The sequence below is a fragment of the Oryzias latipes genome, chromosome 22 (genome assembly GCF_053564925.1).
Source record: "Oryzias latipes strain Hd-rR chromosome 22, Olatipes_Hd-rR_3.1".
Classification (NCBI taxonomy): domain Eukaryota; kingdom Metazoa; phylum Chordata; class Actinopteri; order Beloniformes; family Adrianichthyidae; genus Oryzias; species Oryzias latipes.
Window position 1 is genome coordinate 18,247,027 of NC_136258.1, and position 21,068 is coordinate 18,268,094.

The 21,068-nt window shown below is 38.2% G+C and overlaps 2 protein-coding genes across 3 annotated transcripts in view; both read left to right on the forward strand.

Moving 5' to 3' along the window:
- Positions 1–68: 68 nt before the first annotated feature.
- kif15 (kinesin family member 15) lies at positions 69–13,822 on the forward strand. 2 transcript variants are annotated; one of them, XM_023951947.2, is made up of 35 exons: positions 69–458; positions 737–767; positions 1,120–1,306; positions 1,416–1,492; positions 2,140–2,177; positions 2,256–2,353; positions 2,451–2,630; positions 2,798–3,007; positions 3,094–3,219; positions 3,303–3,425; positions 3,530–3,677; positions 3,756–3,847; positions 3,935–4,144; positions 4,330–4,507; positions 4,588–4,723; positions 5,163–5,304; positions 6,076–6,243; positions 6,313–6,441; positions 6,513–6,618; positions 6,729–6,894; positions 6,975–7,125; positions 7,216–7,298; positions 7,552–7,630; positions 7,705–7,791; positions 7,879–7,983; positions 8,091–8,213; positions 8,295–8,441; positions 8,539–8,631; positions 8,745–8,909; positions 9,924–10,027; positions 10,114–10,180; positions 10,265–10,302; positions 10,393–10,525; positions 13,159–13,290; positions 13,378–13,822. In XM_023951947.2, the coding sequence occupies exons 1-35, from the start codon at positions 440–442 to the stop codon at positions 13,474–13,476; spliced, it is 4,170 nt and encodes a 1,389-aa protein (XP_023807715.1). In that variant the 5' UTR covers positions 69–439; the 3' UTR covers positions 13,477–13,822. The 2 variants fall into 2 exon arrangements, with proteins under 2 accessions (XP_023807715.1, XP_078796426.1); XM_078940300.1 differs by lacking the exon at positions 69–458 and adding an exon at positions 469–554.
- A 257-nt stretch (positions 13,823–14,079) lies between these two features.
- The window catches only part of tdrd9 (tudor domain containing 9), a 29,266-nt gene continuing 22,277 nt past the window's right edge, over positions 14,080–21,068 (forward strand). Inside the window, exons 1-6 of the mRNA XM_023951948.2 lie at positions 14,080–14,307; positions 19,058–19,122; positions 19,221–19,288; positions 19,624–19,845; positions 20,112–20,234; positions 20,983–21,063. Of these exons, the coding sequence (XP_023807716.1) occupies positions 14,186–14,307; positions 19,058–19,122; positions 19,221–19,288; positions 19,624–19,845; positions 20,112–20,234; positions 20,983–21,063 (681 nt within the window). The 5' untranslated portion in view covers positions 14,080–14,185. The remainder of the gene's footprint in view (positions 14,308–19,057; positions 19,123–19,220; positions 19,289–19,623; positions 19,846–20,111; positions 20,235–20,982; positions 21,064–21,068) is intronic.

Genomic DNA, 21,068 nt, shown 5'->3' on the forward strand with positions numbered 1-21,068 from the left:
TTAGAAAAAAAACTCTTTAAAAATATTGTCAAACTTTTGTTTTCAAAGAGTTGGGGTGTAGCAATATGCATTACTTCTCATACAAAATATAGACCGAATTTTAAAATTAAAGCTGTTTAAGACCCACGCTTTTAAATCTAGCTGCTTAATATACGACTTGGTAACACTTTAGTTCAAAGGTTGCAGGAGTAACTTATTATTTTTGTGTGTGCCTGTGCTGTTAAAAATAATTACCCTTTTACACCAACACTACCATTAGGGGGCGAACCAGCACCTTTTACGATGGTTGCCACCCAACGTAAAAGCCGAGGAAGACTGATTGGATAAACCCGCCAGATTTGCCGAGTGTAAACAGTGCCGGATGTTCTTTTTTCTTTTTAATCCACACGCCATTGGGATGTTTTTAACTTTTTAACGGTTGCTACGCCAATCTATAACAATGACTTCCAACGGAAGAGGTACCTTTTTTTTTACTTGGTTTAGGATTTGTTATGCTTCCATTTAAATCCGACGCCATCGTTAGCTAAGCTTTTCATGATGTTCTTTACTACACGGTAATGATGGGAGGTTCAGAAAGAAATAAGCTGTAAAGTTACGCATTTCTAACAAGATTACTTAACTCTAAACGATGGTTCGACTTTAAAATTGGTTGAAATGTTTTTAAAATTGGTTAAAATTGGTTTTCTTGAGCACCGCAAGAAGAAGATTGATCTGTTTATTATTATTTTGTAAACAGGATTTGGAGAATCATCCCTCCATTGTGCCAGGTAGGTGGTACATTTTATTACTGTTGTGGACACAAACACACACATAATACACACTTTGTTGTTGTGTTTGCTAGTAAAACCAACTTGGTTAACCCCAGGTTTTCATTTTTATGTTTCCCTTGTTTTACTTTACTTGTCATATTTGCTGTGTTATTGTAAACTTCAGTTGAATAGAACTATAGATTCGAGGTCCAAATGTCAACACCAATAAAAACCCCACAAGACTTACAGAAGATATCACATTGAATTAAAAGACGTGATAAATGTGTGTATGTAATCATAAATGATGGTTTATTTAACCAAATGCTTTTTTTTTAAAAGAGGCTCATTGTATTTGTTTGTTTGTCAACAGTTCTGATAGTGATTCTATTAAAGTCTTCATCCGTGTGCGACCTCTGACCCATGGCACCGGGCTGACCACGGATGGAGACCAGAACCTATGTCTCACAGTCACATCACCCAACACCATCCGTCTGCTATCAAAGCCAGAGCCGCGGACCTTCACTTATGATCATGTTGCTGACATGGATACATCTCAGGTTCCAGTCGCACCAATGTTGCTTTAGGAAATGTCACTTTCCTGTCTGAACTGAAATAGAGAACCGAAACTATTCCACTTTTTGATGGTTCTTTGTCCTTTCTGTGCAGGATTCTGTATTCAACATTGTGGCCAAGAACATTGTTGAATCCTGTATGAATGGGTATAATGGAACCATATTTGCATAGTAAGTAGCTTTTTGTTCAGAATTATTTCACAGTCTTTCCAAGTTGTCTCACTTAAATAGATGAGAGGTCATAGATACACTATAGCTTTGACGAAGAGACACAACGTAAGAAAAAGAATCCAATAAAACATTTTTTTGTTTTCTTTTATTTATATAATGGTGTTTATAAATATATAGTAATACTTTGCATTCATTGGTAATGTCTAATGTAGATCTTCACCAGGTTTGGATACACTGTAGCTGGTAACTATGAGATTTTGGGCGAAGACCTCCTTCGATCACTGAGAAGGAATGTCGTCATAAAGTAAAGTATTTCAAGGTTCTGAAGAGACCTAGTCAGTCTCCAGATCTGGTTCCAATAATAGAGGATCTGTAGAGGGAGTTGAAAGTCCAGCAACAGTTGCAAAACATCCCAGCTCTTCAGAAAAATGGACCAAAGTAGCAGCTGCAGTGCACAAATAAATTCTTAAAAACATCAAAATGTATTTATTTATATATTTTTTTAAATGCTGTCAGTTAAAGTGTATTTATGATGAACATAGATTTCTTTTAGTGGGACAACTTGCAAAATTGGTGGCTGACAAACACTTTTTTACCCCCTCTTTATTTTTCCTCAAGATTCTTTTTTGTCTCTTTGTTTCTTTTAGTGGGCAAACCGGCTCTGGAAAAACGTTCACTATGCTTGGTGAGGATACGCTTTCACTATTTAAATATCTTATTCCAAATATTACCTAAGCATTAACCAAATAAAGTTTTATTTCAGGCCCATCGGAGTTGGATAACTTCACAGATGAAATGAGAGGGGTTATTCCTCGCAGTTTTGAGTACCTGTTTTTCCTCATTAACAGAGAAGCAGAGAAAGTAAGTAACAACATTTTTTTTCAGGACTGTGATCTGATGTTTCATTTATAACTGTGTTTTACAACAAATGCCATACTTGTCTCTCCTCTCTTCATAGTCAGCAAAGTCCAAGAATTTCCTTTGCAAGTGTTCATTTATTGAGATATACAATGAACAAATTTATGACCTGTTGGACACGGCGTCTGCCAGCCTTTTTCTACGAGAAAACATTAAAAAAGGAGTGTTTGTTGAGGGAGCTGTGGAGAAGTTTGTCAGCTCTGCAGCAGAAGCCTATCAGGTATATAAATAATATACAGACGATTGTGAGTTCTCTCAAATCTCTTGCATCAGAACCAAATTCTTGACTTGTTGAAGTTGCTTTCGACCCCGTTTAGCACACACGCATTCAGGTTTTTGGAAAATGTACAGAAAGTCCTTAAATTATTTGTGTTCAAACCTTTTGAGGTTTTGTCTACGGGCTGGCGCAATCGACGCGTGGCCTCCACTTCAATGAACCGCGAGTCTTCAAGGTCTCACGCCGTGTTCACGATGACGCTGGAATCCAAGGAGACGAAAAATGAGGTGGTGAACATCCGAACATCTCAGCTGAACCTTGTTGATCTGGCAGGTTCTGAGAGACAAAAAGACACGCACACAGAGGGTTCCCGACTCAAGGTACAGCTTTGTTCGAGAATGGTTCATCACACCCGTATTTGCTTTTATTGCTTAAAAACTGCTGTTTTCTTTAACGCAAAATACAGGAGGCCAGCAGCATCAATCGCTCCCTCATGTGTCTGGGCCAGGTGATTATGGCACTGGTGGACGTGTCCAATGGGAAGAACCGTCACATCTGCTACCGGGACTCTAAGCTCACCTTCCTTCTCCGGGTTAGAATTTTTCAAATGTTGGTGTTTTCGTTTTGCGTTTCGTACCGTTTGCAAAAACATGCATGTTTTTGTTTGTATTTTAGGACTCTCTTGGTGGAAATGCCAAAACTTACATCATAGCCAATGTTCACCCTGGCTCAAAATGTTTTGGGGAGACATTATCCACTTTGCATTTTGCGCAGAGAGCAAAGCTGATAAAAAACAAGGTCTGTGTTATCCAGTAGCATCCAATATCCTAATGTAACAAGCCCAAAGGAAGGAGTTTAGGGTTATTTATGTGTTTAAAGAGTAATTCTTTTCCTTTTTTTAGGCGGTTATCAATGAAGACACACAGGGAAACGTGAGGCAGCTGCAGGCTGAAGTGAGGAAACTGAAAGAGCAGCTTGCACAGGTGCAGGGATATCAGGGAGTCCAGCATTCCAGAGATGTAGCTCCTGGAGGACCTGAATTCTCCATGGGTAACAATATCCCCAAAATGAACATGGAATAATTGATAACTCATTGTTTAATTAAGTTATTTTTCCCCCTCCTATCAGGTCTATCTGTTGAAAATGTTCAAGATCCGCAATATCAAGCAAAGTATATGAGTGCTGTTCGACTGTGGAAAAAGACGGAAGAGGAAAGAAAGGTTCTAAAATGTTTTTGGCGTATAGAAGATGACATCCCAGTGAGAAAATGTTTTTTGGTGCCAGACATTTAACCTTATGCTCCACAGATGCTGCTGAAGAAAGTGGCTCAGCTCGAGGAGGCATGGACGCAAAAAGACAGATTCATTCATTCCAGCAGAATGATAATCCGCTTTCGAGAAGATCACATTTCTCGGCTTGAAAAAAAGATGAAGGCAGGACAAACCTCCTTGTCAGACACTGAGTCTCAGGCTGTGGTTGACCAGTTGAAGGAGGAAATAAAGATTCTGAGTGATCAGGTAAAAACGATGCAATCCTTCTGCATTTGATACCTATAATTGTGTCTTGTCTGATGGTAATTCTACAATTCTAGAACCATTGCATCTTTTAATAGTTTAAAACTGCTGTATGCAGGTTACATTTTTAATATATTCTCTCTTCTAATAGATATGCCTTTCTTTGTTCCTTTTTCTCACCTTTTAAGGTTGAGCATCATCCAAAAATGACTCGATATGCAGCAGAGAATTACAGCCTCAGAGAAGAAAACCGTCAACTGCGCTCTCTTGATTCTGTCATGAAAGCGGAAGAGCATGCTGCCCATATTGCTGCTGAGCTGGAAGAAGTCCTTCAGAGGACCACTGAGTCAGAAAGACTCCCTGAGTGTAAGGATCGTCATTACAGAACGGAAGAAACTTGCAGATGACTGGCCTTTAGATGTCGGTAATATTCTGTCTCTTCACAGCTTCATCAGTTTCATCCATTTCTGTGGCAGCCGTTTCTGCAGCTGCTGTTGAGAAGCTGAACGCTAAACTTCTGCAGAAACAGTCGGACCTAATGGCTGCCCTCCAAGCCTTTGAAGAGTACAAAGACGTCACCAAGTAGGAACCGTATCTGTTACAGAAATGTTCCTCCTTTAAAATCCAAACTTGGCGTTAATGCTAACGTTGAGCAGTTCATTTCAATGCACTACCTTTAGAAGAGCTACAGCAGATGCAGGAAACACTTGCTATCAAGAACCTTTCAATGAATTGGCAAAGACACCCAAAAAGATGCAATAAAGTGACTTTTTTATTTATACTCGGAACAAAGATCAGTGTCATATGATAGTGATTTTAAAGTTCTCCCCTGGTGAATTTATCGTTTAGAAAATGAAACGCAGCAATTTTGTGTTTGAAATTTTTTTAACTTAGCATATTTAATGCAGCGGTCTTTATAAAGTTTTCATATTTTGTATTTCTTTTGTGGGGCTTTGTGATCATTCTTTTTTTTTTCGAAATTGGTTTTGTTTTGCAGTTTGAAATTGTGCTTTGTTTGTAGGAACCAGTTGTCCAAGTTGGAGTCTGAGAAAAGATACCTGGAAAAGTCTAACAGGCATCTGGAAAACATTTTGGAAGCCACACATGCTTGTAAAAAGCAGGAAGTGTCCGAACTAAACAGAATTCACGTTGAAACTTTAAAAGTGAGTATGCGTCCAAATAAAAGCCCCATAATGTCATGTTATACTGCTTTATCAAGCAGAGATGTCGCTTTTTTCACTCAAAATAAACATTGTTGCCATAACTTTACCAGTTATGGGATTTGTTATGTCAGTTTTAGAGCAATCATTGTTGATCACACCATGTTTGATTTCGGTACAGCCACGATTCATAACCTTTATTTCTATTAGGTAAAATTAGGGACAAAATGTTGCTTCAGTTAGAAATTTTTTTTCTGTTTTTAACATTTTTGTTATTTATTTTTTTTATTTTATGTCAGCTTTGTAATCTGTTTATATTAAAATTGCTTTTTTTCGGCTTTTTTATTTTTAAAAAACAACTTGCATCACATTTTTTCCAAATGTATCTCATAAAAGTTTGTGTAAAACAACAAAAAAACAATAAAGAAATTCTCCATTAGTTGTGGAACATCTATACACCTTTTTTTTTTTTGGTTATAATGTCTGGTCTTTTAGGAAGTTTGTGTGATAAAAATAATTTCTCATTCCATCTTTTATTTTGGAAATTCTACTTTGGACTTTGCACCTGAATCAACAGCACTTTGATGGTAAAAGGTGGAAAATCACAGTGATCATCAAACATTTATTTCTTTTCTGTCTGTGAGACATTTTTACACAATTGTCAAAACTAGGTCACAGAAGCTTTTTTTTTTTACCTACATAGATCAGGATGTGTCTTATTTTAGTGCTGAAACAAACAACTAAAATCTAATGGAATCTTTTTGCTTAAACCAGATCCTCACCACACCCACCAAAGCGTACAACCTCCGCTCCCGCCTGGTGCCGCTCTGCAGCCCGGAACACCTGAACGGGAATGCTGGGGACGGAGACAACATTTGGACAGAGCAGCCTCCATCAGACATGGCTGAAATGGCCTTGACAGAGGAGCTGCGCCAAGTGCAAGTAAAGGCATCCAGAATGTCCCGACCCCTGACTTCTTACACATTCTTTAACAGGGTTGTCTTTTCCTAGGATCAAGCAAGTCGCGTTCAGACACAGTTAGATGAGGAGGAGCTGAAGAACAGCAAGCTAATGCAGCAAATTGCAAAACTAGAGGAGCAAATTGATGTAATGTCCAAAGAGTCGAACCACAAGGATGAGGTAGTTATTTTCATTACAACGATAGATATGCGGCCATATGGAATTTTCTTAAAGATCTGTTTTTGACGCAGATACTTGCAGTTGAAAAGATGAATAAAACCAGAGACCAGCTTGCCTTTGAAGAAACCATAAACAACCTGCAAAAAAGGCTTCAGTCTGAACAGCAAGCAGCAGAGGGTATCGCTTCACTTTGACTTTTGAACTTTTGCTTTTCGTAAAATCTAAATGTTCTTTTAGTTTTTTTTTTAATTTTTTTAACTTTTCATTTTAACCATTTCTTCTTTCAGTCCTGAAGAGTGAGATTTGTGATTTACGCCTGATCCTACAGTCTTCAGACAAGGAGCTGGCCTCTGTCAAGAGCCAGCTCAGAGAGCGTCAGACTGAGCATCAGCAGGAGATAAGTCAGCTCTCCAGCAGTCTAATCGGCACACAGCTCCAGCTCGACAAAGTCCAGTAAGCGTTTATGCTTAAAGCTCAGTGCTGTGTTGGTCTAATGCTTTTTAGTTCTCCAAACCATAATATTTTTATTCCAGGCTTGAGTGGGAGCAGCTTTTGGAACAACATCGAACTTTACAGGATTCCTTTGACCAGTTGCACGCTGAGTCCAAATTTGACACGGATCAGGCCAGACAGCAGCTGCAGGACCGACAGCAGGAGATTGATGGACTGAAAGCTGAGGTGTTGGTGAGGAAGTGAACTCAAAACGACTAACGCAATAAATGTTAAGGGATCAATTACTTTTAGTCCTTAATTTTTTTCTCTTTCTCTTTCAAGAATTTGAAAAATTCCTTGGAAGCCGAGCAAGCACACACAAACAGTCTGATCTCCCAGTTGCAAGAAAAAGAAAGCTCATCAAAGTAGGATTTGCATGATTTGACATCAAAATGTATTTAACATGCAAAAGACTGGCGACCTGTCCAGGGTGCCCCCTGCCTTTGCCCACAAGTGGGCAGGATAGGCCCCAGCAGCCCCGTGGCCCCGAAAGGGAATAAACGGAAGAAGATGAATGAATGGATGACATACAAATATTCATGGTTTTAAATGGTTGCAATGAAATGTCAGTATTTAAACACTACTTCAATATTCTCATAACACTGCTGTTTTCATCAGAGAACTCATTGAAACTGTGGAGCAGAACACACAACTCAGAAAACAAGTTTCAGACCTGACAGTGAAAAATCAGCAACAGGTCAGCCAACACATTTATTGTACTGGTCTAAAGTTTAGAAAGAACTGGAGCCAATATTCCTTTTTTTCTTTAAGTTGTCCAAACTTGCTGATCTGGAGCAGAATTTATCCACAGCCAATGAGAGAATGAAAAGCCTGGAGCAGAAGACTGAACAGGACAAAGTAAATATCTCAGTTTTTTAAATTCGATTTCTAAAATGTATATTATTCAAAAAAAAAAAAAAACCTTTGTGTTTATGTGCTTGGCAGGATGTCCTTTTAGACCTCATGAACCAAATCCGTGACCTCCGCAGTGAATTGAGCCGGAAGGAGGAAGCCTTCAGCCACGTGTCTGGAGACGTCAAAGACATTACAGTACACTTCACTTCACACTCCTTTCTTTTTAAACCTTTTTCTGTGAAGAAAAACCTGCAACTGCTTTCTAAAATCACAGTGAATAACGTAGCATCTCCATCTTCCAGGCCAAATATAACGCTGCTTGCCTAGAAAGGGAAAACCTCAGAGAACAAAACTGTAAGATGCAAACCGAAATCTGTGACCTTAAAGAAAGTTTAGAGAGGAGTGTGGCGTCCAACAAAATAGAGGTACTGCAAACGTTCTTGCTGTTTTACTTTAAACAAATGGATGGATTACCTGATAGTAATATCTGTGCTTCTTTTCTGCAGGTAGAGGTTCTGCAAGAGGAAATAACTTATGCAACAGAGGAGGTTGACAGGCTCACCAAAGTCTTAGGAGAGCAGGACGGCCTCCTTCAAGCCTCACAGGAGCAAGTCGCTCAGAAAGAGTCCATCATAAAGAGCTTAAAGCAAAAGGTGTTGTCTATAGTCTTATATCCTAATGTTAAAAACAAGATGTCATCTAAATAAATATAGCATTTTATGGAAGTTATTTTATTTTATATTTGAACAGGTTCAACAGCAGCAAGAAGCCGTCGAGAAAACCATAAGAAATGGAGTTTTTAAACCTGCTGAGCTGATGGTCACACCGAAGTCAATCCCTCCAGTAAACCCGTTCTTGTTTTCTTTTGTAAACTACCAAAATATTAAAGTGTTTGCTGTGTACAGCGCAGCACAGATTCAAGCGTATATTTATATATTGTTTTTTCCCTTCATAAGACTCCTACTACTCCAGGCAGTTTCAGCAGAGATCTGACGCAAATGTTGGAGAGCCAAGAACGCGAGCTGGAAAGTAGGCGTTCCTCTATGATAACCATGGAGGTTCTTCTAGCAGAACTGAACGCTGAGAGATCCGCAAAGAATGAGGAAATCCTGAGGCTTAAGGTAGCTTTTAAAGACCCATTCTGATGAACATTCTTTACCATTTCTTTATTTAAATTGTGTGAATCGGGAGCAAACAAAAAATGTCGTTTGTAAAAGAGCTTGATTGTTACATACAAAATAGACAGACCACCAGCTCTGTTCTTATGTATCCGCTTGTATACAACTAGATCCATGTACATCTTTGTTTTCCTCGTCCGAGCTGGCATCTTGCTCAAAACTGTACGGCTGCATAGGTCCAATGCTGCTCGCCATTTTTCTTACCCCACTAATGTTAGGTCTGGGTTGTGAGGGGCTGTAAGCTAGTGGTAGAGTGTGTAAAGATAAAGCTCTCAGCAACAGGAAGGGGGAGGAAGGGAAGCTTCATGCCGATAGTCTCGCCTAAACTCACAAATGTTTTTTCAATAGTGCACAGTGTTCTGCATCCTGATTAGCTGTTGAGCTTGTCAATCAATCTCTTCTGTGCCATGTCTCCTGTACAGGGACATTTCACCTTCAGCCTTGCCAGAGTTGCATAAATTTAATTGTGCAATCTCTAGAATTATTGTTTTATGAAGGTTTGAACTTTGACAGTTTAAACAAGAGAAAAGAGTGTGAAAATGTCCGTGTCTGTCTGAGAAATGGGGGTTTTACAGCCTGAAAACATCTGGAACTCATCGGATTTCACCTATTGTGGGTTATGTATAGAATGTGTCCCCCGCGATAAACAACAGACCACTGTACTGCCACTCTGCAGAAACTATGTCCTAGAAATGACACGTTTTTTTTATTTTTGGCTAAAAATGGCATAATAATAATGAAAAGACCAGTGGGAATGCTATTACAATGGATCAAAGGATGATTGGAGTTGGACTTTTACAGTGTTTACAGGAAATGTGTTTGTGTTGTACCGCAGATCTCAATGTTTTGTACTGACAAAAGTCAATCAAGTATGCGGAACATGACTTGGTGCAAAAAGAAACTGTTGAATCTTAAATTTGACTTCGTTCAGACCCCATGTTGTCTTTGTGTTCTCAGGAGGAACTGGCTAATAAAGAAACTGTTCAAATGGAGATTCAGGGTTTGCTTGACTCGTTCTACACCAAGCAGGACCAGCTGATCAGAAATGGAAATGATTCTTGGTGAGATTTCAACATTCAAATTCTCTAACATTAATCTACTGATAAATAGGAGAAACAAATGAAACCAAATTGTTTTGTTTTTTTAGTAAGAATTTCAATGAAGCCATCGGTCAGTCCTTGCTGAAAGAACTGGAAGAGGAAAGAGCAGAGAAGGTTTGTGGCCATTTTTCAGATTTTAATCTCAGTCGTCCTTTGTTAAATTTATCATCTGTATTTTTTTTTTCCAACCTTTACCAGAGCAAAATAAAGCAGAAACTTTATGACACCCAAAAAAGGTAAGCATTTGTAAAGAGTGGCTCTGTTGGTATCTTTTAAAAAAAGAATGTATTATTTTTTTAATTTGTCTACTATTTTTTGCGAGTCAGACTACAGGCACAGGAGTCTTTGTTGGCCCAGACTCAGACGTGTGTCCAAGAACTGACCAATGAGGTGAAAAACCGTTGTCTGGAGTTAAGAGAAATGAGTCTCAGGATAAATGATGAGGAGAAACTGCTGCAGGTAAACACTGACCAGAAACGCTTTAACCAGAAATCACATTACTTTATGTCACGCTGTATTTTTGTAGTAAATCCAGCTGAGGGAGTTCTTGGTTCCACACATATTTATACTCGTAATTCCTATATTTTTGTTTTGGAAAAAAGTATGCTTTAAAAATTGGCCACAATTCAGCCCTAATTGGGAATATGGCTGGGTGTCACCAATAATTTCCAGATTCAATTCAAGTCACCGGAGCCTGTATCGATTCGATTCACGATTTCTTTCTATTTTATTGAATACGATTTAATTTTAAATTAAACGGTTTTCACATTTTGACATTTGTACAGAAAAACATGAAAAATCTATATATGTTTTGAAGATATTCATATTAATCTGATATAGTTCGCTACACTCTGTCAGTCTGCCCCAGGGCAGCTGTGGCTACAACCGTAGCTTACCGTCACCAAGTATGAATGAGGAGTGAATGAATAATGGACACACTGTAAGCGCTTTGAGTGTCTTGAAAAGCGCAGATAAATCCAATCCATTATTATTATTATTATTACAGTAAAATGTATTAGTGAAATAATAAACCAATGAGACTGTTAACACCTTACAGTGTTGCATGGTTTCTCAAACAGAGAAGCTTCAACATAAATGTACAGATCGTTAACATTCTAAAGGCTCTAAACTGTCTCATGACAAAATAAATGTTCTGCTGCTCTGGGAGGGCGTTTCAGTTTGGCCACTAGGTGGAGCTCACATTCTTTATTCCTGAAGATTTTAGCAAAACTGAGTTTTAGACCACAAATGGTTACTTAAAAAGAAAAAAGTTTGGAATATTCCTGCCTGTGAGTATACTAAACTGTGTAGTCAGGAATGTATGTTTAGGTCGACCGAGCATTAGCATTAGCGGTCCTATGGGAAATTATAAACATGGATTGGATAAATCTGCCCCTGTCCAGACGCTTAAAGAGCTTATTATTCATTCACACTTGGAGATGGTAACTACTGATGTAGCCACAGCTGCCCTGATGGACAGAGGCGTGGCTGCCAGTTCGCGCCTACGGCTCCTCTGACCATCACTGGGACATTCATACACATTCACACACCAGTGGAGCAATGCTGGAGGCAAGGAGGGTGAAGTGTCTTGCCCAAGGACACGACGGCAGTTGGCTGGGGGATTGAACCGCCGACCCTTCGATCATTGGACGACCTGCTCAACCACCTGAGCCACTGTCGCTAGCTTGATGCTAATATGTTAGCTAGCAGATTTTGGCTTTACTGCTGGTATGTGTTTGGTCACCAGAAAAGGAAAAGGCATAAAAGATCGATCTCTACTTTTATGGATCGATTATTGATTTATTAAGCTTGGATCGATTCAGATCGAATCATTGATTTTATCAACCCAATCCTAAATAGGAACCTAGAGTATTTAATAAATCAGAATAGTCTTTTATTTGTCCCTCTGTGGTAAAAATTGTTGCACAGAAGATGCAAAAAATGTGCAAGAAAAATGAACAATGTGCAGCAAAGAAATACAACTTTATATACAGTTTATTGCATTGTAGATAATTGGTGTTAGACACTTGCGTGATCACATGTGATTATAAATATCAGAGGTTCAATAGGATTGAACAGTTTGACTGAACATGATGTAGGTGGTGAGAGTGGTTCTCCATCATGGTAGCTTTACTTCATCCTCCCTTCTGAGACCAGGAGTGTCTCAGGAGCTGAGCTGACCCTCCTGATCAAGATTTTTTTTACTTGTCTGCAGCTGAAATGCTGCTGGATCAGCAGACCGTTCCATGAAAGACAGCAGAGACCCCCACAGAGTCATGGAAGCTAGTTGTGCAGTTGTGCTCTCTGCATTTCAAAAGAACTGTGGTTCATTTGGTTCTGGCATCTGTGTACAGTAGTGGAAAAAACAAAAACACCGATACTTTTGGAAGTCAACTTAATAAACAGCGTTTTGTTTTTTTTTAGCTTTAATTTTTGTCATTATTGACAGTGATAGTAATACACACTATTAGTCTGTACTGATTAATCTTTTATCTTTTAAAACCCATTTCTAGAATCTTTTGACGTCTTCTTTTTTAATTAGAAAAATAGAGATCTACTTGATTAAAATCATGTTTTTGGTGTTTTTTACATGTTCTTGTGGCATTTTTCTGATGATAGACATGAAGAAAAAAAAGCTTAAAATTGCATTTCTGAGTGTTTCTTTATTCAAACTAACATAAATGAGGAGCAGACAAAAAAAAAGCTGTTTAAAAAAGCTTCTAGGTGTGACGTAGAACCTACAACGGGAAGCCACGGGCTCTTTTTGCCTTCATTTTCCTGGCTCAAAACTGTACGGCTGGATATATCTCCAATATTGCTGTCCATTTTTGTTGCACCTGTAATGCTAGGTTTAGCTGTAAGCTAATGGGAGAGTGTGTACACGGATGGATAATGGGAAGTAAGGGCAGGCTTACTCTGCACCAACAGTCCTTCCCACAACTCTGAGGCAATTTTCTAATAAACTACTGTCGCTCTGCAGAAACGATGTCCTAGAAGACGACACAGGATCAATGGATCAATAGATGATCGGAGTGGGACTTATCACCTGGTAAAGTGTCTTCTTTTCTAATGTTTTTTTTTTTTTTTTACAGGAAAATGAGGTTCTTCGTAAGCAAAACATAAAGCTCTCAGAGGAGAATGGAAAACTTGTGGGGCACAAGAACCACAAACAGAGGATTGAATATCTGGTTAAACTGAAAAAGGACAACACCCGACTTCAAGAGGTAACCAATTTACCGTTTATCTAAGAGGATTCACTTGAAGCAAATGTATTTATCACATTTTTGCATTTCTTTTGTTTGTTTTTCAAGGAAAATGAAAAGCTGCGAACAGAGATTTCATTGATGCGAGACAACACAGAGGATCCACAGATGGAAATGATTTTGGCCTCCTGCAAAAATCTTTCGTAGATCAAAAATGTCTATTTTTTTCAAAACTCTGTAAAGGTTTTTTTTTTACTTTTATTTTAAAAATAGAAGTACTGTTGAAACTTGGTGAAATGTTAAAATGTAGACATGTATGCTCAGCTTTTTATGAAAAATTGTCTGCAGCTGTTTGGTTTTTCATTGTCATTCTGCATGTGTAGGTACATTTGTCTGTTGGCTGCTTTTCTCAGTGTTCTGGTTTAATGATACAGTTCCCCATCTAAACTAAAATGTACAGACAGTAGTTTGAGGTATTACTTTCTTTTTCTTGCTTTTTTGTTGTTGTTTTTTTAGGGGGGGGGGTGTACTTATTAAAAAGCAGTCTCCTACATTGGTGAACCGTTTATTTTTTTAATTGATTTTAGGGAGGAAAAAGACATTTATTTGGATTAATATACAGAAGGAAATCTAAATATTTAAAGCTATGGGTTTTTATAATTAAGTCAGTTATTTTTGTTTAAACATTTTCTCCCTCTAAAAAACAAAATTCCTTTAATAAAACCCTAAATTAGTTTTTGAAATAAAAAAAGATCAATTTAAAAAAAATGTAAGGAAAGCAACTTTTAGTGCAGCCAATAAGCGCTTTTTTATTTTTTCTGAGTAGTTCCTAACTTAGCCGCCAGAGGGCAACAGACTCACCACGGGATGGGTAACAGCTACTCTCCTAAAACGCAGTTCATTTTTCACCCTCAAGATGAAGAAAACAGCCCCTCCAGAGCAATCTTCAGTCTTGTTTAACTCAGGGGCTTCATTTGCAAAAAATTTTGAGGAAAGTTCTGCAACGGGGAGAAACGAGCTCTCGTCGAAAGAGACCAGGTAAGGATTTCAGAAAGTTTGCTTAAAATTCATCCATGTATCTGTACGCTAGCAAACGGTTATTTGAACATTAAAAAACGCGAAAGTACTCTAAAATTTTTGGGGTGAGAGATCTTGAATTAGTTTAGCTGTTGCTCCAATGCGAAGGCGAAAAGGGAACCCAACAAAACCTATATTTTGTGTTTTGGGGCGCCAATGTTAGCATGCCATGTGCGCACACAGCCGCACGTGCTGTGAATTTTGGGCTAGCTTAGTTCTTACACTACACATCTTGGAAATTAAATTTTCTCATATGTTAGTGTAGTGTTAAAAGATTTTAAAAAATCGAATTTGTACGGCTTCTGCCAAAATTAGTAATTGGTAAACATGAACAAATACCTGAAGTCCCACTATATAATTTGTATCTGTTGTCAAAGCATTCCCAGCGTACTTTACTTTATATTAATATAAGTACATATATATTATATTGAGCCAAAATCAAAATCCAGTTTCGTTTTTTACGGCGTATTTTCTGCAGAGTAACGAGAGTTCATCAGAAGTTCGCCTCAGAGTAGGGAGCGAGACTGTTGATGCAGAGGCAACTCTTTCCCCCTAGCTTACAGCCCCTTACTTTCTCTGGACTGAACACACCTGATCCAGGTAATCAGAAGCAAGAAAAGTTCAGGAGGAGCTGGAATAGGCATTGATGCATGTGTTTACTCCTTTTTTCTCTCTCATCAGCCATGACAAATAATCTGAACATTTATTTGTTAAACAACATCAGTGAAAAGATACAAAGTGCAAGTAAATAAAAATGCGTCTTAATCCTTTTTTCTTTGTTATGCCATGCACACTGTCAAAAAAATACTTAAAACGATTGTGGTCACTTTTGTAGTCTACACAAATTTCACCCACTCCTCCCAACCAAATATGTTTATTTTTAAGGTTATTTGGTTTGACTGTATATGCGATATAAAATGTAAAGAAGCAACTTTTAGTGCAGCCAATAGCCGCTTTTTTATTTTTCTGAGTAGTTCCTAACTTAGCCGCCAGGGGGCAACGGAGACTCACCACGTGGTGGGTAACAGCTACTCTCCCAAAACGCAGTTCATTTTTCACCCTCAAGATGAAGAAAACAGCCCCTCCAGAGCAATCTTCAATGTTGGAGCCAGACGCCATCAGTAAGCAGGGATTCGTCTTAGCTGGTCTGAGTCAGTGTATCTATGGCAACCACTGTCGCCAACTAGGAGGGAGCTTGTTGGAACTCCACACACCTACCACTTGAATTGGGGTTCTGGTGACTGTCAACCAAACTTTTTGAAGGTTTGATGTACTTTTATTAAGGGAATCTGATTAGGCAGTTTATAACTTGCAATAAAGAAAAAATACCATGAAAAAAAAATTCTTTCTCAATTTTATTTATAAAGCCCAATATTACAACAATAGTCTCAATGAGCTTCATACCAGTAATTGTATAATGAACATCAAGTCATAAAGAACATGTAGTAATAAAATCAATAAGTAATGGCTAAACCTAACTAGACATACTAGGCTAAACTGGGCATCCCTGCCCTTAGACTGTTTTTCTTGATAAGGAAAAACGGATTTGGGGGAAAAAAAGAAGAAACCTCGGGAATGTCCACATGAAGGAGGGATCCTCTCCCAGGACGGACAGGCGATGTACCAGAACTCTTAGAGAAGAATGGACTCATCTAACCCTACAACAACATGTTTAAACAGTGCAGCAGATGGGCTACGACCAGTTATGGGACGGCTGGGGGCATACCTTTAAAAAATATAAAAGGGATCGAGGCAAGAGTGGCTATTCTGACAGTTAAAGACTAGCTGTAATTTCTAAATAGAAGTCTATGGGTTTTTGGCTTCTTGGAACCAGCGGGTACTTCATATTTGGGAGCGCGAGGGGGAGGAGTGGTCACCTAGTCAAGTTCTCATATAGTCAATGGTTGTATGTCTTCTCACAGTGATGTACTGTATTCTTTTTCTGGACTGAGTGACCTTTGATAGTAACACGGCAGATCCCAGTCCATCTTGAATGTGTTTGAACTTGATTGCCGCATGGCCCATTCCACGTATCCAGAGATAGTTGGGATTTCTTCCCGGTAGTGGTTTCCATATTTACAGACTGTTGGCGTGACGTAGATCTGCTCCTTCTTATACCAGCTGGTCCATGTTTCTATTGGTCCAAGCTGGGCTGGCTGAACTGATGCAGCATCACCACATTCTCTTTGAGCCAGGAAATCCAGCAGGACCTGCTTGAAGATGCTAACCAGATCCCAGGGCCTCATGGAGTTGGTGGCAAGCATCTCACGAAACCTACGGAGACGGATCATAATATGCTTATAAAAGAGTACTTCAATGGCAGTTTTGATCCCAAAAATTTTTATAGTCAACAATTTACTACATTTAAGTTTTCTTTACTGCAAAAAAATGTAAAATAGTTTCCATATGAATATTATACTAGAGTTCTCTTGCATAATAGTAATGTGGAACTGTGCTTGGCTGCTATCACCTGGAGAGGATGGTGGCCGCATGCTTGGGTGGTATTTGAGCACACAGAAATTCCAGTTGTTGTAGTTCTGATGAGGAAATGAGGCCTTGTGGTCTGGGGTACCTCTGAAGCCATTGTAGACCAGAGGCATTGTGTGACTGCCTGTGCCCCCCCTCCTGTCCTTCTTCCCATCGCTCCCTGTCTTCCACGTGCCATAACACCTGAGCTATTAACCACCGGCTGGATGCAAAACTTGATCTATTTAGGGATGTTTCGTCCGGAGCTTGGGCTTTTGTCTCCAGCATCCATTTCATCCAGCTGAAAAGAGGCATGGCGCTCAGATGGAATAAACCTAAAAGACAGGAAAAAGAACAAAAACAGCTTTGAGGAAGAGGTTGTGATATTTACTATAACGCCATCTTTTTGTTTCATTTAAAGAAGTGTTTTATATTAATTCCATATTTCCCACTTCCTTTCAAGCAATTATCTATTTATTTTTATTTTCATTACCTTTCCTTTTTTTGCTGACATTTCTTGAAATTAACCAAATCTTTCATCAAAATATTTCTACTATTCCTGGGTAAAAAAGGAAATACACGGTTGAGCAGAATTATGAGTTTGGGTTATCGGGCAGACTGATCTAGCGTTAACATTATTTTAGAAAAACAAAACAAAATATATAGTAAAGAAAAAGAAAAAAATACATTTAAATTGAGTAACTTAAACTAAATCTGATTAGTTGTTTTGCATAAAAATTGTAAAAGTTAAACAAAGTTGCTTAAAATACTATTACAATTTCAAAAAATAGAATTTAACCACCTTGTTAAACTCATTTTTAATATATGCTTTATGATGCAGCTGCTGTCAGATGCAAACACAGGAAGGAAGAATAAATTGTAATTAACTGTTACTCTTAGTCTTAAAGTTTATCCAACTGTATAAATATAAAAAATCCGATTGAAATTAAGTTTTGGAAGTCTTAACATTTTAAAACTAGACAAAGGCATATCTGTAAATCCTTCATTCTTTTAGAAAGTCAAATCAAAATCATTTCGCAACATGCAGTCAAAGGCTAACTGCATAGAGTTAAGGTAAAGCGTTGCACAGTTGTAAAACCTTTTTATCACATACTTGAATTCATTTTTTTGTTTTTTAATGTCTAAGTTATTTGAAAGTCAAAGAATTTCAAAGTAATCTGTATTTACAGATAAAAACATTGCTGACAGTGGACTGAACTGTAAATTTAAAAAATCAATCAAAAACAGCAAACGGGTCCAAAATGTCACCTTTTTTCTTTCTAAACTTTATTGCTTTACTTACCAATGACTTGATGTTAAAATGATGATAAAAAGATTTCAGCAATCGTCCTCGCCGCGTTCGGGTCTTATAACTATTTTGATCTTCTCGTCTTGCGGTTTATGTCTCATCCTCCTTCTGTTGTCAGGAATTCTTCCAGGATGGGTGCAAAGAGCTCTCCTCTGTCTTTACTCTCTGACCTTCTTCTTTGTGCAGCTCTGGGGTTAGGTCAGCTGCTTTTTGCTTTCTTGAGATGACATGCCTTGTAGATAAAGCGACAATATGGGTGGATGTGTGAGTTAAGGCTCCTGAGATGTTTTGTGTGTGAGTTTTTATGTTATTGAAACAGTCATTCACCACACAAGAACTGCTGTGTAACATTCAGCAAGACGGACATTTACAGGAAAAGAGTTGGGAAAACAAAATGTGTGGAGCAAGATTTGTGGGATTTGCACCACTTTGACTTTGCGCACCGAGAATCTTCTTATTGACAGTAAACACACAAGAGAAGAAGAATCTTTTCCCTGTCGCTACCTGCATGTGTGGCGCTTATCTGGTGTCTACAACACCAGGTTGATGCGCGTTCATAAAACTGCGTAGAGCGTGTTCTTGAACACGCGGCCGGTGTGAATGCTGTCGTCGTCTTCTATGGTTGAGGAAGGGCTATACCGTCTCCAAAAATCCTGTTGAGCTTTGCGATCCCTATGACTGGGGCTCGTGGTTATTATAATAATTTAAAACGAGACAAAAATTAAAGACACGTCGTCAACTTATCGTCGCCTTAAAAGACGCATACAAGTCGCTCCGGAGTATAAGCTGCACCCCTGGCCAAACTATGCAAAACAACGTGACTTATACTCCAAATAATAGTGAGATATACCTTTTTTTTCCCCCAAAAGTAATGCAGAGACCCAAGTGAAAGAAGAAGAAATGGGAAAACTGTTTAATTTTGTTTTCTTGTTTCAGTTTACCCGATGAGGGCGACTTGGAATGCAATGGAGGAAAAATCCAAGAACCTGAAGCTGCTAAAAGTCTGTCATGCAATTTATGTTTAAATCAGTTATTTTTGCTTTTTCTTTGCTACAGTTCTGAACTGATGTTTTATCTTGTGAATACATTTCTGTCTTAGGCAATGTCCTTCCTCCTTCCATCAGCCACGAATACCAGAGTTTGCCCATAACCAAACACAGGCAAAAGGTGAGTCTTTTTCTACCAGTGACACGAGTCAGTAAGAAGCTTTGTAAGCTTGTAGAGCACTTCCATGCCTCAAGTTTATTCTTCAAGTGACTTTAGAGTTTTACTTGGATGTCCTCAGGACACTAAAGCACTTAAGCCTTAATGGTCAGCAAAGTAACTTTGTGGGGCTTGAAAGCAGCTAACTTAGTGATCTTGTACTGACTAACAGAATAAATGCTTACTAATTATAAAATGTAAAACACAGTGAAGACTATTGCTAAAATATTTGTACATTTATTTGGCTTAGTTTCAGTCCTTGAATATAAAAAACCTGTTTGGTGGGTTTCTGTTTCCAGCTAATTTCTTTTATAGAAAGCAACTCAGTTGTGATCATTCGAGGAGCCACGGGCAGTGGCAAAACTACCCAGCTGCCTCAGTACATCCTGGACCATTACAATGAGAAAAACTCCCCGTGCAAGATTGCAGTCACCCAACCACGCAAAATTGGAGCCTCCAGCATTGCTCGATGGGTTTCCACGCAGAGAAAATGTTCCCTTGGTGGGCTGGTGGGATATCAGGTTTGTGCACACTTAATTATTTTTATTAAATAATTCATAATTTGTTCCTAAAGAATTCCTGAATTTGTGATTTAAATAAAATCTTAGTAAAAGGAGGCAGAAGTTTCTGAAAATCATCTAGATAAGATCATTTAGGGATCTTTGGGATCATTTTTATGTTTCTTTTAAAAAGTATCCCCTACAGTGAAAAATATACCGATATCTTGTGTTTGTAAATGTATGTATTAAACCTATTATTTTGATTAATGTTGATGTTTGTGTTTTAGGTTGGCTTGGAGAAGAAAGCCTCTGACCAAACCCAATTAATCTACTTGACAACAGGAGTACTTCTGCAAAAACTGGTTTCAGCCAAATGCCTCATAGAGTTTTCCCACATTTTTGTTGATGAGGTAAATAAAAAAACACATTTTTTATACCTTAATTTATCTGTGCTCACTATTTTTGTTTGGAAAAATGTTTTTTTAAACGAAAATTAGTAGTTATATTATATATTGTAATGTCATTTTAAAGCAAAGTTTCTCAAGTTAAGGAATTATGTCATTCAGGATGCCCATAAATGGTTAGTCTCACTCCAATCGTCTTTTGGTTTTTATTTATTTATTTATTTTTAAAGCATTTCCAGTGGTCTCTTAAATATTATCCAGCGGTTTTTAGCCAAGATATAAAAATCTGTCATTTTTTAGAACATCGTCTCTGCAGAGCAATCATTAGAAATCTGCACCGCTTCCCCTTGGCCTCCACTGTTGCTGAGAGCATGGAGAAGGGAGCTTGTGTTTCCAGCTGCATTTTTTTTTCATCTTCTCCTGATTTACTACAATTTGAATAAAGAAATATTAAGAAAATTAAGATCATAATTGCATTTCAGAACATGTGTCCTCCTGGTGTTCAAAACCCAATTTTTTTATTGGGGTGTGTCTTTAGACATTTATTTTATGCAGTGTTTCACATTTTTATGTTATTTGTGAAGTTAATTTTCAAAGAGTCAGGACTTGTTTCTGTCTACCAGAAGAGTGGCAGCCTTATAAAAGTTAGTGTCAGCAGTTTCATGTCAATGAACCTCGTTTTTGCTTTGATTTAGTAAAAAGTGTGCAGCTGTTATTAAAGCATTTCCTTCTCACACTTACGCTTTTCTCTAAGGTCCATGAGCGCTCAGAGGAGATGGACTTTCTATTATTAGTTTTAAAGAAATTCTTGCATTCCAACTCTCGTTACGTCAAGGTAAC